The sequence below is a fragment of the Dreissena polymorpha genome, chromosome 2 (genome assembly GCF_020536995.1).
Source record: "Dreissena polymorpha isolate Duluth1 chromosome 2, UMN_Dpol_1.0, whole genome shotgun sequence".
Classification (NCBI taxonomy): Eukaryota; Metazoa; Mollusca; class Bivalvia; order Myida; family Dreissenidae; genus Dreissena; species Dreissena polymorpha.
Window position 1 is genome coordinate 16,540,404 of NC_068356.1, and position 17,238 is coordinate 16,557,641.

The following is a 17,238-nucleotide window of genomic DNA, read 5'->3' on the forward strand; positions in this document are numbered from 1 at the left end:
AACGACTGTTACTACTGGTATAGAAACAGATATAACGACGACAACAACTAGTGCAGGAACAGATGTAACGACGGCCACTACTGATGTTGGAACAGATGAAACGACGGTTACTACTGGTACAGTAACAGATGTAACGACATTCACTACTGGTTCAGAAACAGATGTAACGACGGCCGCATCTGTTGAAGGAACAGATGTAACGACGACAACAACTACTGGTACAGAAATTGATGTAACGACGGCCGCATCTGGTGCAGGAACAGATGTAACGACGGCCACTACTGGTACAGAAATAGATGTAACGACGGCCACTACTGGTTCAGAAAAAGATGTTACGACGGCCACTACTGGTACAGAAACAGATGTAACGACGGCCATTACTGGTACAGAATTAGATGTAACGACGGCCACTACTGGTACAGAAATTGATGTAACGACGGCCGCATCTGGTGCAGGAACAGATGTAACAACGGCCACTACTGGTACAGAGACAGATGTAACGACGGCTACTAATGGTACAGAAATAGATGCAGCGACTGCCACTAGTGGTACAGAAACAGATGTAACGACGACCACAACTAGTGAAGGAACAGATGTAACGACGGCCACTAATGGTACAGAAACAGATGAAACGACTGCCATTACTGGTACAGAAACAGATTTAACGTCGGCCGCATCTGATTTAGGAACAGATGTAACGACAGCCACTACTGGAACAGAAACAGATGTAACGACGGCCACTACTGATGTGGGAATATATGAAACGACGGTTAATACTGGTACAGAAACAGATGTAACATCATCCACTACTGGTACAGAAACAGATGTAACGACGGCCGCATCTGGTGCAGGAACAGATGTAACGACGTCCACTACTGGTACAGAAACAGATGTAACGACGGCCGCATCTGGTGCAGGAACAGATGTAACGACGGCCACTACTGGTACAGTAACAGATGTAACGACGGCCACTTCTGGTACAGAAATAGATGTAACGACGGCCACTACTGGTACAGAAATTGATGTAACGACGGCCGCATCTGGTGCAGGAACAGATGTAACAACGGCCACTACTGGTACTGAGACAGTGGTAACGACGGCTTCTAATGGTACAAAAATAGATGTAACGACTGCCACTAGTGGTTCAGAAACAGATGTAACGACGACCACAACTAGTGAAGGAACAGATGTAACGACGGCCACTACTGGTACAGAAACAGATGTAACGACTGCCATTACTGGTACAGAAACAGATTTAGCGTCGGCCGCATCTGATGTAGGAACAGATGTAACGACAGCCACTACTGGAACAGAAACAGATGTAACGACGGCCACTTCTGGTACAGAAACAGATGTAACGACGGCCACTTCTGTGACAGAAACAGATATAACGACGGCCACTACTGGTACAGAAACAGATGTAACGACGACCACAACTAGTGCAGGAACAGATTTAACGACGGCCACTACTGATGTAGGAACAGATGTAACGACGGCCAATACTGGTACAGAAACAGATGTAACGACGACAACAACCAGTACAGGAACAGATTTAACGACGGCCACTACTGCTGTGGGAATGGATGAAACGACGGTTACTACTGTTACAGAAACAGATGTAACGACATCCACTACTGGTACAGAAACAGATGTATCGACGGCCGCATCTGATGTAGGAACAGATGTAACGACAGCCACTACTGGAACAGAAACAGATGTAACGACGGCCACTTCTGGTACAGAAACAGATGTAACGACTGTCACTACTGATATAGAAACAGATATAACAACGACAACAACTAGTGCAGGAACAGATGTAACGACGGCCACTACTGATGTAGGAACAGATGAAACGACGGTTACTACTGGTACAGAAACAGATGTAACGACAGCCACTACTGGTACAGAAACAGATGTAACGACGGCCGCATCTGGTGCAGGAACAGATGTAACGACGGCCACTACTGGTACAGAAACAGATGTAACGACGGCCGCATCTGGTGCAGGAACAGATATAACGACGGCCACTACTGGTACAGAAACAGATGTAACGACGACCACAACTAGTTCAGAAACAGATGCAATGACAGCCACTATTGATGTAGGAACAGATGAAACGACGTTTACTACTGGTACAGAAACAGATGTAACGACGTCCGCATCTGGTGCAGGAAAAGATTTAACAACGTCCACTACTGGTACAGAAACAGATGTAACGTCGGCCGCATCTGGTGCCGGAACAGATGTAACGACGGTCACTACTGGTACAGAAACAGATGTAACGACGACAACAACTATTGCAGGAACAGATGTATCGACGGCCACTACTGATGTAGGAACAGATGAAACGACGGTTACTACTAGTACAGCAACAGATGTAACGACGGCCACTACTGTTACAGAAACAGATGTAACGACTGTTACTACTGGTATAGAAACAGATATAACGACGACAACAACTAGTGCAGGAACAGATGTAACGACGGCCACTACTGATGTTGGAACAGATGAAACGACGGTTACTACTGGTACAGTAACAGATGTAACGACATTCACTACTGGTTCAGAAACAGATGTAACGACGGCCGCATCTGTTGAAGGAACAGATGTAACGACGACAACAACTACTGGTACAGAAATTGATGTAACGACGGCCGCATCTGGTGCAGGAACAGATGTAACGACGGCCACTACTGGTACAGAAATAGATGTAACGACGGCCACTACTGGTTCAGAAAAAGATGTTACGACGGCCACTACTGGTACAGAAACAGATGTAACGACGGCCATTACTGGTACAGAATTAGATGTAACGACGGCCACTACTGGTACAGAAATTGATGTAACGACGGCCGCATCTGGTGCAGGAACAGATGTAACAACGGCCACTACTGGTACAGAGACAGATGTAACGACGGCTACTAATGGTACAGAAATAGATGCAGCGACTGCCACTAGTGGTACAGAAACAGATGTAACGACGACCACAACTAGTGAAGGAACAGATGTAACGACGGCCACTAATGGTACAGAAACAGATGAAACGACTGCCATTACTGGTACAGAAACAGATTTAACGTCGGCCGCATCTGATTTAGGAACAGATGTAACGACAGCCACTACTGGAACAGAAACAGATGTAACGACGGCCACTTCTGGTACAGAAAAAGATTTAACGACGGCCGCTACTGTGACAGAAACAGATCTAACGACGGCCACTTCTGGTACAGAAACAGATGTAATGACGACCACAACTAGTGCAGGAACAGATGTAACGACGGCCACTACTGATGTAGGAACAGATGTAACAACGGCCACTACAGGTACAGAAACAGATGTAACGACGGCCACATCTGGTGTAGAAACAGATGTATCGACGGCCACTACTGGAACAGAAACAGATGTAACGACGGACACTACTGGTACAGAAACCGATGTAACGACGGCCACTACTGGGACACAAACAGATCTAACTACTGCCACTACTGGTACAGAAACAGATGTAACGACGACCACAACAAGTGCAGGAACAGATGTAACGACGGCCACTACTGATGTAGGAACAGATGTAACGACGGCCACTACTGATACAGAAACTGATGTAACGACGGCCACTACAAGTACAGAAACAGATGTAACGACGGCCACTACTGGTACAGAAACAGATTTCACGACGGCCGCATCTGGTGCAGGAACAGATGTAACGACGGCCGCCACTGGTACAGAAACAGATGTAACGACGGCTACTACTGGTACCGAAAAAGATGTTACGACGGCCACTACTGGTACAGAATCAAATGTAGCGACTGTCACTACTGGTACAGAAACAGATGTTACGACGACAACAACTAGTTCAGAAACAGATGTAATGACAGCCACTACTGATGTAGGAACAGATGTTTCGACGGCCACTACTGATGTAGGAACATATGAAACGACGATTGTTACTAGTACAGAAACAGATGTAACGACGGCCACTACTGGTACAGAAACAGATGTAACGACGGCCACTTCTGGGACAGAAAGAGATGTAACGACGACCACAACTAGTGCAGGAACAGATGTAACGACGGCCACTACTGATGTAGGAACAAATGTAACGACGGCCACTACTGATACAGAAACTGATGTAACGACGGCCACTGCTAGTACAGAAACAGATGTAACGACGGCCCCTACTGGTACAGAAACAGATTTAACGACGGCCCCATCTGGTGCAGGAACAGATGTAACGACGGCCGCCACTGGTACAGAAACAGATGTAATGACGGTTACTACTGGTACCGAAATAGATGTAACGACGGCCACTACTGGTACAGAATCAAATGAAGCGACTGTCATTACTGGTACAGAAACAGACGTAACGACGACAACAACTAGTTCAGATGTAATGACAGCCACTACTGATGTAGGAACAGATGTATCGACGGCCACTACTGATGTTGGAACAGAAAAAAGGACGGTTGTTACTAGTAAAGAAACAGATGTAACGACGGCCACTACTGGTACAGAAAAAGATGTAACAACGGCCACTTCTGGGACAGAAAGAGATGTAACGACGACCACAACTAGTGCAGGAACAGATGTAACGACGGCCAATACTGATGTAGGAACAGATGTAACGACAGCAACTTCTGGTATAGAGACTGATGTAACGACGGCCGCATCTGGTGTAGGAACAGATGTAACGACGGTGACTACTGGAAAAGAAACAGATGTAACGACGGCCACTAGTGGTACAGAAACAGATGTAACGACGGCCACTACTGGTACAGAAACAGATGTAACGACGGCCACTTCTGGGACAGAAAGAGATGTAACGACGACCACAACTAGTGCAGGAACAGATTTAACGACGGCCAATATTGATGTAGGAACAGATGTAACGACGGCAACTTCTGGTACAGAGACAGATGTAACGACGGCCGCATCTGGTGTAGGAACAGATGTAACGACGGTCACTACTGGAAAAGAAACAGATTTAACGACGGCCACTACTGGTACAGAAACAGATGTAACGACGATCAAAACTAGTGCAGTAACAGATGTAACGACGGCCACTACTGATGTAGGAACATATACAACGACGGACACTACTGATACAGAAACTGATGTAACGACGGCCACTTCTAGTACAGAAACAGATGTAACGACGGCCACTACTGGTACAGAAACAGATGTAACGACGGCGGCATCTGGCGCAGTAACAGATGTAACGACGGCCGCCACTGGTACAGAAACAGATGTAACGACGACAACAACTATTGCAGGAACAGATGTATCGACGGCCACTACTGATGTAGGAACAGATGAAACGACGGTTACTACTAGTACAGAAACAGATGTTACGACAGCCACTACTGGTACAGAAACAGATGTAACGACGGCCGCATCTGTTGCAGGAACAGATGTAACGACTGTCCTTACTGATATAGAAACAGATATAACGACGACAACAACTATTGCAGGAACAGATGTAACGACGGCCACTACTGATGTAGGAACAGATGAAACGACGGTTACTACTGGTACAGAAACAGATGTTACGACAGCCACTACTGGTACAGAAACAGATGTAACGACGGCCGCATCTGGTGCAGGAACAGATGTAACGACGGCCACCACTGGTACAGAAACAGATGTAATGACGGTCGCATCTGGTGCAGGAACAGATGTAACGACGGCCAATACTAGTACAGAAACAGATGTAACGACGACAACAACTAGTTCAGAATTAGATGTAATGACAGCCACTACTGATGTAGGAACAGATGAAACGACGGTTACTACTGGTACAGAAACAGATGTAACGACGGCCGCATCTGGTGCAGGAACAGATGTAACGACGGCCACTACTGGTACAGAAACAGATGTAACGACTACAACAACTAGTTCAGATACAGATGTAATGACAGCCACTACTGATGTAGGAACAGATGAAACGACGGTAACTACTGGTACAGAAACAGATGTAACGACGACCGCATCTGGTGCAGGAACAGATATAACGACGTCCACTACTGGTACAGAAACAGATGTAACGACGGCCGCATCTGGTGCCGGAACAGATGTAACGACGGTCACTACTGGTCCAGAAACAGATGTAACGACGACAACAACTACTGGTACAGAAATTGATGTAACGACGGTCGAATCTGGTGCAGGAACAGACGTAACAACGGCCACTACTGGTACAGAGACAGTGGTAACGACGGCTTCTAATGGTACAGAAATAGATGTAACGACTGCCACTAGTGGTACAGAAACAGATGTAACGACGACCAAAACTAGTGAAGGAACAGATGTAACGACGGCCACTACTGGTACAGAAACAGATGTAACGACTGCCAATACGGGTACAGAAACAGATTTAACGTCGGCCGCATCTGATGTAGGAACAGATGTAACGACGGCCACTACAGTTACAGAAACAGATGTAACGACGGCCACTTCTGGTAAAGAAACAGATGTAACGACGACAATAACTAGTGCAGGAACAGATGTATCGACGGCCACTACTGATGTAGAAACAGATGAAACGATGGTTACTACTAGTACAGAAACAGATGTAACGACGGCCACTACTGGTACAGAAACAGATGTAACGACTGTCACTACTGGTACAGAAACAGATGTAACGACGACAACAACTAGTGCAGGAACAGATATAACGACGGCCACTACTGATGTAGGAACAGATGAAACGACGGTTACTACTGGTACAGAAACAGATGTAACGACGGCCACTACTGATGTAAAAACAGATGAAACGACGGTTACTACTGGTACAGAAACAGATGTAACGACGTCCACTACTGGTATTGAAACAGATGTAACGACGGCCGGATCTGGTGCAGGAACAGATGTAACGACGGCCACTACTGGTACAGAAACAGATGTCACGACGGCCACTACTGGTACAGAAACAGATGTAACGACGGGCACTACTGGTACAAAAACAGATGTAACGACGGCCACATCTGGTGCAGGAACAGATGTAACGATGGCCACTACTGGTACAGAGACAGATGTAACGACGGCTACTACTGGTACAGAAATAGATGTAACGACTGCCAATACTGGTACAGAAACAGATGTAACGACGACCACAACTAGTAAAGGAACAGATGTAACGACTGCCATTATTGGTACAGAAACAGATGTAACGACGGCCGCATCTGATGTAGCAACAAATATAACGACGGCCACTACTGTAACAAAAACAGATGTAACGACGGCCACTACTGGTACAAAAACAGATGTAACGACGGCCACTACTGTGACAGAAACAGATCTAACGACTGCCACTATTGGTACAGAAACAGATGTAACGACGACCACAACTAATGCAGGAACAGATGTAACGACGGCAACTACTGATGTAGGAACAGATGTAACGAAAGCAACTACTGGTACAGAAATTGATGTAACGACGGCCATTACTGGTACAGAAACAGATGTAACGACGGCCGCATCTGGTGCAGGAACAGATGTAACGACGGCCGCCACTGGTACAGAAACAGATGTAACGACGGCTACTACTGGTACAGAAACAGATGTAACGACGACCACTACTGGTACAGAAACAGATGTAACGACTGTCACTACTGGTACAGAAACAAATCCAATGACGACAACAACTAGTTTAGGAACAGATGTAACGACGGCCACTATTGATGTAGGAACAGATGAAACGACGGTTACTACTGGTACAGAAACAGATGTAACGACGGCCACTACTGGTACAGAAACAGATGTAACGACGGCCACTACTTTTACAGAAACAGATGTAACGACGGCCGCATCTAGTGCAGGCACAGATGTAACGACGGCCACTACAGGTACAGAAACAGATGTAACGACGGCCACTTCTGGTACAGAAACAGATGTAACGACTGTCACTACTGGTACAGAAACAGATGTAACGACGGCCACTGCTAGTACAGAAACAGATGTAACGACGGCCGCATCTGAAGTAGGAACAGATGTAACGACGGCCACTATTGGAACAGAAACAGATTTAACGACTGTCACTACTGGTACAGAAACAGATGTAACGACGGCAACTACTGGTACAGAAACAGATGTAACGACTGTCACTACTTTTACAGAAACAGATGTCATGACGACAACAACTAGTGCAGGAACAGATGAATCGACGGCCACTACTGATGTAGGAACAGATGTAACGACTGTCACTACTGGTACAGAAACAGATGTAACGACGACAACAACTAGTGAAGGAACAGATGTAACGACGGCCACAACTGATGTAGGAACAGATGAAGCGACGGTTACTACTGGTACAGAAACAGATGTAACGACGGCCACTACTGATGTAGGAACAGATAAAACGACGGTTACTACTGGTACAGAAACAGATGTAACGACGTCCACTACTGGTACAGAAACAGATGTAACGACTGTCACTACTGGTACAGAAACAGATGTAACGACGACAACAACTAGTGAAGGAACAGATGAAACGACGGCCACAACTGATGTAGGAACAGATGAAACGACGGTTACTACTGGTACAGAAACAGATGTAACGACGGCCACTACTGATGTAGGAACAGATAAAACGACGGTTACTACTGGTACAGAAACAGATGTAACGACGTCCACTACTGGTACAGATACAGATGTAACGACGGCCGCATCTGGTGCAGGAACAGATGTAACGACGGCCACTACTGGTACAGAAACAGATGTCACGACGGCCACTACTGGTACAGGAAAAGATGTAGCGACGGGCACTACTGGTACAGAAATAGATGTAACGATGGCTACTACTGGTACAGAAATAGATGTAACGACTGCCACTACTGGTACAGAAACAGATGTAACGACGACAACAACTAGTGAAGGAACAGATGTGACGACGGCCACTACTGGTACAGAAACAGATGTAACGACTGCCATTATTGGTACAGAAACAGATGTAACGACGGCCGCATCTGATGAAGCAACAGATGTAACGACGGCCACAACTGTAACAAAAACAGATGTAACGACGGCCACTGATGGTACAGAAACAGATGTAACGACGGCCACTGCTGGTACAGAAACAGATGTAACGACGGCCACTACTGATGTAGGATCAGATGAAACGACTGTCACTAATGGTACAGAAACAGATGTAACGACGGCCGCATCTGGTGCAGGAACAGATGTAACGACGGCCACTACTAGAACAGAAACAGATGTAACGACGGCCACTACTGGTACAGAAACAGATATAACAACTGTCACTACTGATACAGAAACAGGTGTAACGACGACAGCAACTAGTGCAGGAACAGATGTATCGACGGCAACTACTGATGTAGAAACAGGTGAAACGACGGTTACTACTAGTACAGAAACAGATGTAACGAAGGCCCCTACTGGTACAGAAACAGATGTAACGACTGTCACAACTGGAACAGAAACAGATGTAACGACGGCCATTACTGGTACAGAAACAGATGTAACGACAGCCACTACTGGTAGAGTAATAGATGTAACGACGGCCAATACTGGGACAGAATCAGATGTAACGAATGCCACTACTTGTACAGAAACAGATGTAACGACGATAACAACTAGTGCAGGAACAGATGTAACGACGGCAACTACTGATGTAGCGACAGATGAAACGACGGTTACTACTGGTACAGAAACAGATGTAACGACGGCCTCTCCTGATGTAGGAACAGATGAAACGACGGTTACTACTGGTACAGAAACAGATGTAACGACGGCCACTACTGATGTAGGAACAGATGTAACGAGGCTTACTACTGTTACAGAAACAGATGTAACGACGACCACTACTGGCACAGAAACAGATATAACGACGGCCGCATCTGGTGCAGGCACAGATGTAACGACGGCCATTACAGGTTCAGAAACAGATGTAACGACGGCCACTACTGGTACAGAAAAAGATGTAACGACGGCCACTACTGTGACAGAAACAGATCCTACGACTGCCACTACTGATACAGAAACAGACGTAACGACGACCATAACTAGTGCAGGAATAGATGTAACGACGGCCACTACTGTTGTAGGACCAGATGAAAAGACGGTTACTACTGGTACAGAAACAGATGTAACGACGGCCACTACTAGTACAGAAACAGATATAACGACGGCCACTACTGGGACAGAAACAGATCTAACGACAGCCACTACTGGTACAGAAACAGATGTAACGACGACCATAACTAGTGAAGGAACAGATGTAACGGCTGCCATTACTGGTACAGAAACACATGTAACGACGGCCGACTCTGGTGCAGGAACAGATGTAACGACGGCCGCCACTGGTAAAGAAACAGATGTAACGACGGCTTCTACTGGTACAGAAACAGATGTAACGACTCTCACAACTGGTACAGAAACAGATGTAACGACGACAAGAACAAGTGCAGGAACAGATGTAACGACGGCCACTACTGATCTAGGAACAGATGAAACGACGGTTACTACTGGTACAGAAACAGATGTAACGACGGCCACTACTGGTACAGAAACAGATGTAACGACGGCCGCATCTGGTGCAGGAACAGATGTAACGACGGCCACTACTGGTACAGAAAGAGATGTAGCGACGGCCACCACTGGTACAGAAACAGATGTAACGACTGACATTACTGGTACAGAAACAGATGTAACGACGGCCGCATCTGATGTAGGAACAGATGTAACAACGCCCACTATTTGGACAGGAACAGATCTAACGACTGCCACTGATGGTACAGAAACAGATGTAACGACGGCCACTGCTGGTACAGAAACAGATGTAACGACGGCCACTACTGATGTAGGATCAGATGAAACGACTGTCACTAATGGTACAGAAACAGATGTAACGACGGCCGCATCTGGTGCAGGAACAGATGTAACGACGGCCACTACTAGAACAGAAACAGATGTAACGACGGCCACTACTGGTACAGAAACAGATATAACAACTGTCACTACTGATACAGAAACAGATGTAACGACGACAGCAACTAGTGCAGGAACAGATGTATCGACGGCAACTACTGATGTAGAAACAGGTGAAACGACGGTTACTACTAGTACAGAAACAGATGTAACGAAGGCCCCTACTGGTACAGAAACAGATGTAACGACTGTCACAACTGGAACAGAAACAGATGTAACGACGGCCATTACTGGTACAGAAACAGATGTAACGACAGCCACTACTGGTAGAGTAATAGATGTAACCACGGCCGCATCTGATGCAGGAACAGATGTAATGACGGCCACTACTGGTACAGAGACAGATGTTACGACGGCTACTACTGGTACAGAAATAGATGTAACGACTGTCACTTCGAGTACAGAAACAGATGTAACGACGACCACAACAAGTGAAGGAACAGATGTAACGACGGTCACTACTGGTACAGAAACAGATGTAACTAGTGCAGGAACAGATGTAACGACTGCCACTACTGATGTAGGGACAGATGTAACGACGGCCACATCTGGTGCAGGAACAGATGTAACCACGGCCGCTACTGGTACAGGAACAGATGTAACAACGGCCACTACTGGTACAGAAACAGATGAAACGACGACCGCATCTGGTACAGGAACAGAAGTTACAACGGCAACTACTGGTACAGGAACAGATGCAACGACGGCTAGTTCTGGTGTAGGAACGGATGTAACGACGACCACTTCTGGTGCTGTAACAGATGTAACGACGGCCATTTCTGGTACAGGAACAGATGTTACGACGGCCACTTCTGGTGCAGAAACAGATGTAACGACTGCCACTACGGATGCAAGAACAGATGTTACGACGGCCACTACTGGTACAGGAACAGATGTATCGACGACCACTTCTAGTGCAGGGACTGATATAACGACGACCACTACTGGTGCAGGAACAAATGTAACGACGGCCACATCTAATGCAGGAACAGATGTAACGACGGCCACATCTGGTATAGGAACAGATTCAACGACTGCCACATCTGGTGCAGGAACAGATTCAACGACGGTCACTACTAGTGCAGGAACAGATGTAACGACGACCACTTCTGATGGAGGAACAAGTGTAACGACGGCCACTTCTGATGCAGGAACAGATGTAACGACGGCAACTACTGGTGCAGGAACAAATTTAACGACGACCACCTCTGGTGCAGAAACAGATGTAACGACGGCCACATCTGGTGCAGGAACAGATCTAACGACGACCACTACTGGTGCAGGAACAGATGTAACGACGGCCATATCTGGTGTAGGAACAGATGTAACGACGACAACTACTGGTGCAGGATTAGATGTAACGACGGCCATTTCTGGTGCAGTCACAACGACGGCTGTGTCTACAACAACCGCAACGACGTCTGCCCCCACAACAACCACAGCGACGTCTGCCCCTACAACAACCACACCGACGTCTGCTGCTACAACAACCACAACGACGTCTGCCCCCACAACAACCACAACGACGTCTGCCCCCACAACAACCACAGAGACGTCTACCCCTACAACAACCACAACGACGTCTGCCCCTACAACAACCACAACGACGTCTGCCCCCACAACAACCACAACGACGTCTGCCCCCACAACAACCACAGCGACGTCTGCCCCTACAACAACCACAACGACGTCTGCCCCTACAACAACCACAACGACGTCTGCCCCCACAACAACCACAACGACGTCTGCCCCCACAACAACCATAGCGACGTCTGCCCCTACAACAGCCACAACGACGTCTGCCCCTACAACAACCACAACGACGCCTGCCCCTACAGCAATCACATTGACGTCTGCACCCACAAAAACCACAACGACGTTTGCCTCCACAACAACCACAACGATTTCTGCCCCCACAACAAGCACAACGACTTCTTCCCCTAAAACAACCACTACGACGCCTGCTCCTACAACAAGCACAACGACGTCTGCCCCCTCAGCAACCACAACGACGTTTGCCTCTACAACAACCACAACGACTTCTGCCCCCACAACAACCACAACTACTTCTTCCCCTATAACAACCACTACGACGCCTGATACTGACATTACGCAAGCTGGTCCAAACGGAAAGCAGACTTCGACAAGTGTTACTACATCTTCGCCGTCGACTAGTATTTCAACGACTACGACTCCATTGCGAACAGGTTGTTGTTATTTATGTCAAATCATCTTTGTTATTTGTATTGCATGATTAATGCATGTATGTGTATGACTAAAAATGAATGCATTTTGAAGTATTTTAAGTTGCAATCGAAAATGTATCTAAGTTCAAATGTACCAGTTATATACGCTGGGCAAATATAACTTACAATTTATTCAGTTGAACAGGTCATTTTTCCGTCCAATCCAGATTTGTTTCATTAATTAGGCAGTACTATCAAAGTTGTTTCATTGCCAATTAAAATTATATATTTATGCTATTAACGTCTCTAGATCTAACAGGGAAATCAATCACTATCAGTCACTGTTTTGTATCTTGGAAAGTGTGTGTACCTTTTTTCATTTTAGAAATCCGGCTAGGTTTTTCATAAAATTACATCTTCACTCGGGCTTTACTTCATCAGGGAAAGCTTGCCATCAGTTTGGTTGTTAAACAGTTGTATGCCATTGTTAAATAAATAGATTTCAGTAAATAAATTGTAATACATTACAATCGTGAAAATCTCTTACGATTTTTTTTATGTAAACACAACATTTTTAGAACATTTATGTTTCAGTTTTAAATTGCACCCACGTTCTTGTCAACATCTCAGTTCGTGAGCAAACACTACAATGGCAAATATGCTATACTTTAACTCGGTACTGTACGCTGAGCAGTGTCGCAATTTTTCCTCATCAAAGTAGTAGACTGAACTACACACACAATTTTAAGCAATGTCGAATTATCATACCTAGCACTTAGGCCATCCATGTTGTATTGGCTGACTGAATATTCGAGCGCATTCGTCACACTATATCGCGTGTTTCCTTGCACTGCAGGCTTTCTGCATGCGTTCGGCAATCAAAACGGCGACTCGCGTATTAATGCAGTCGCTGGAATCAACGGTATGGCGGGAGACGACGCAATATATGGACCTATCGAAACACCAATTGGATTTGCGTGTGAATGCTCCTGGTTCAGAAAAGTTTACGTAAGATTATTTATAAGGAATAAACGATGTTATTACAATCGGCTTAATTTATTCTTTTACGTCTCAACAATGTATACAGTATTAATGATTTAAGTATATCTCCATAAAGGCCAAAAGATTCAACTATATTCATATTAGCTATTCATACTGAAAGGTACATAGCGATTGACCTGTCTGTTACTCCGTCCGAACGAGGTTTACCAACAACGGTTCATTTAATGCATTCTACAGAGTCATGGTCTGAACACATCCACCTCACCTGGTTTCAATTTGATCAAAACATTGACCTTCTTTGGACTTGCACTTTTTCAACCAGCCCAAATTCTTCGTGAACACTTAATGACGCATTTCGTCCAATATCAATACTGTTCGCTACAAAGCTGTGATACCTGCATGGATTATTTAATACCATCACCACACTCGTTTCAACTAACCTCATTTTACGAAGACATTTAATTCCATTTTGACTTGTACTAATTTGGACGGTATTTTTTTATCATATCCAATTCATATTAATACAACTTACTGAAACACTTACATACTTCAATTAAACACTCCGCAAAAGCACACATCACCTATTGTGACTTCGACAATAACTTACTTTGGTCTTATTCACATTGTCTAACGAATCAATACTGGCTATGATTCCAACGGGTGCACTTTCGATTATTGAACACAGCATCTTGTTATTTGCTGGAATTTAACACAATAGTTAATCTGTAATATGCGTATGTGTAAGCACAAATATAAAAAGTGTCCGACATGTTTGGTTTAACGTAAAAGATGTTGAAAATGGCCATTTACCGTGATACTACATTTTTGCTGCTTGTCATGCTTTTCAGTCGCTTGAATTGTCCTAAACCTACTTGATGTCATTTCTTTTTAAGGTGTCTGTCAACGGGTTTGTGATGCTGGGCTCCCTCTGGCTTGCTGCGCCTCCCCGAGCACCCAACATTACCAGTCAAAATCTGCCCACAACCATAATAGCTCCATTATGGACGGATATGAGGATGGGTGCAAACAGCAACATCTGGGTGCATTCTTACTATCTGTACACAACAAATGGGACCCAGTGGTCAGCGGATATGACAACAATTAATAGCTACCTCGACACGTATTTGCCCAATGTCACACGTTTCCAGCCAATACAGGCAGTTGCAGTTACTTGGGAAAAGATGCTTCCTTTAGATTCGAATACTGAAGTGAGTAAACAATAATTGTACGCTCCTATTTATTTAATATAACCAACTAACACACTTAGACTGAGAACACTTTTTAATCGATTGGTAAAAGGTTTGAGTAATCTTTGCGCTGCAGGAAATTGTTGCAATGTATGAGAGTATTCCAAACAAGGCATTAAAAATAAAGCACAAACATCTTAAAACGTAACAAGTTCTTGACAAATATCAAATTATTGAAGACGATTATTTTAGAGTTATATATATTTGTTTGATTATCATGTGGTTATTATGTGACAATCTTCCCCGTTACGTCTCTCCTGTGCTGATACGTAATTTTGACAAGAAAGCAATACGTGTTTTAAATAGAACATAAGTCGTTACGTTTACTGTCATATAAACACAAACATCAATTGACAAATTTTTATTTGAAAACCTTATCATTAAATTAATAAACTATACTTATAACATACTTATTTCTTCTTCTTTGCAGGAGATCACAGTCCAATTATTGTTGATTACCGACGCAGTTCGCACAATCGCGGTATATGCCTACGGACGTAGTACATGGAGCATTAGCGCACTTGTTCGACGTCCGGCCGCCATGGCCTGGCGATGTGCGAATAGCACCAGTTTTTATGAAAATGTCTTATCAAGAAAGACTGAACTTTATAAACAGGCATTTTCTGAAACGAATTCAGGTAATATAATTTTAAAATAATAATTTTATGGCCTGGGCTCATCCCAATAGCAAAATTTGTTTTGAATGTACTTGATTGATTTGTTTTGCATTATATCATTTTTATTTAACATATATATATATATATATATTAATATTTTAATACTTATTAATATTTCATTAATTATTCATTACGTGTCTTATAATGTCCTCTCTGTTTCATCCAGACACTCAGGGCGTGTGGAAGTTCTACACTGACTACTGTCCCAGTACCTACAACAACACGCGCAATGCATGCTTCAAATGGTATAAAGAAGAGTCACAAAACTCAACACTTCTCTCAACAATTGATCGCCTAAACAGTGGGACGCCTAACTGTCCGTGTAATGTTGACAGCGTCTCTTCCGATAAGAGATTTATGAAGAATACCGTTGGTGCAGGGCTGTGCTATGCTACTATATTTCCAACGGATGGTGTGTTTGGTAACAGGGTAAGATTGAAAAACCATGCTCTGTTGATCGTGTTAATTTGGAAAATATCCGATATTTAGCTAAATCGCTGTAAAATGGTTAAGCTTTCAGTTTCTAACGTTTCCATTCTATATTATCGACATATGAATCTACATTGACACATTTCTCGAACGCCTGTGTAAGAAGTTTACGACTGTGTGCAATTAACAGCCATATCTCGCCAAATATAATTATGGCCGTTAAATTAAATTTTTATTAACTTTAAGAAACTTTATGGCCATGGTATATAGTCTCAAATTTGTAAAAAGTGATCTATTGATGTTTTCTCTTTTTCCAACATATCTTGCCCAATATGAAATCTATTAAAAGTATACACGGTACAATAATATACCATTCAATAATTGTCATAGCATGAAAATATAGAGCATAGTTGTTGGATTTGGTGGAATATTGTTTTTAATTTACGAGTGATCATAGAATGCGTAAATTCAAGTCGGTATTCAAACAAATCAAACAAGAACTGTTTGTTTTATGCTTACTAATGATTATTATTGTATTTGTACTTAAATAATTACAAAGCTTTTGTTGCCAACTCCTTTTAACGGCAGTGTAGATATCGATACAAAACGCCTTAGTTAAATGACTTATAAGTGTAGTTGACCTTGGAAGAATGAAGTTTTACTCCGACCACATATGGCAGATTGTTTCCCTTTCGTCTGTTTTTTCACTAGTGACAGCACACGTTGTGTATTTCACTCGTAATTAACCACTGGTCT

At 44.1% G+C, this 17,238-nt stretch overlaps 1 protein-coding gene across 1 annotated transcript in view; it reads left to right on the forward strand.

Annotated features, from left to right (window-relative positions):
• Positions 1-17,238, forward strand: part of LOC127866902 (mucin-19-like) — a 70,270-nt gene that overhangs the window by 5,823 nt on the left and 47,209 nt on the right. The window contains exons 3-14 of the mRNA XM_052407754.1: positions 489-779; positions 2,007-2,198; positions 2,901-3,323; positions 4,776-5,132; positions 5,370-5,561; positions 5,931-6,224; positions 6,627-6,865; positions 7,004-13,148; positions 13,984-14,135; positions 15,023-15,337; positions 15,807-16,014; positions 16,220-16,482. Coding sequence (XP_052263714.1) covers positions 489-779; positions 2,007-2,198; positions 2,901-3,323; positions 4,776-5,132; positions 5,370-5,561; positions 5,931-6,224; positions 6,627-6,865; positions 7,004-13,148; positions 13,984-14,135; positions 15,023-15,337; positions 15,807-16,014; positions 16,220-16,482 — 9,071 coding nt within the window. The remainder of the gene's footprint in view (positions 1-488; positions 780-2,006; positions 2,199-2,900; positions 3,324-4,775; positions 5,133-5,369; positions 5,562-5,930; positions 6,225-6,626; positions 6,866-7,003; positions 13,149-13,983; positions 14,136-15,022; positions 15,338-15,806; positions 16,015-16,219; positions 16,483-17,238) is intronic.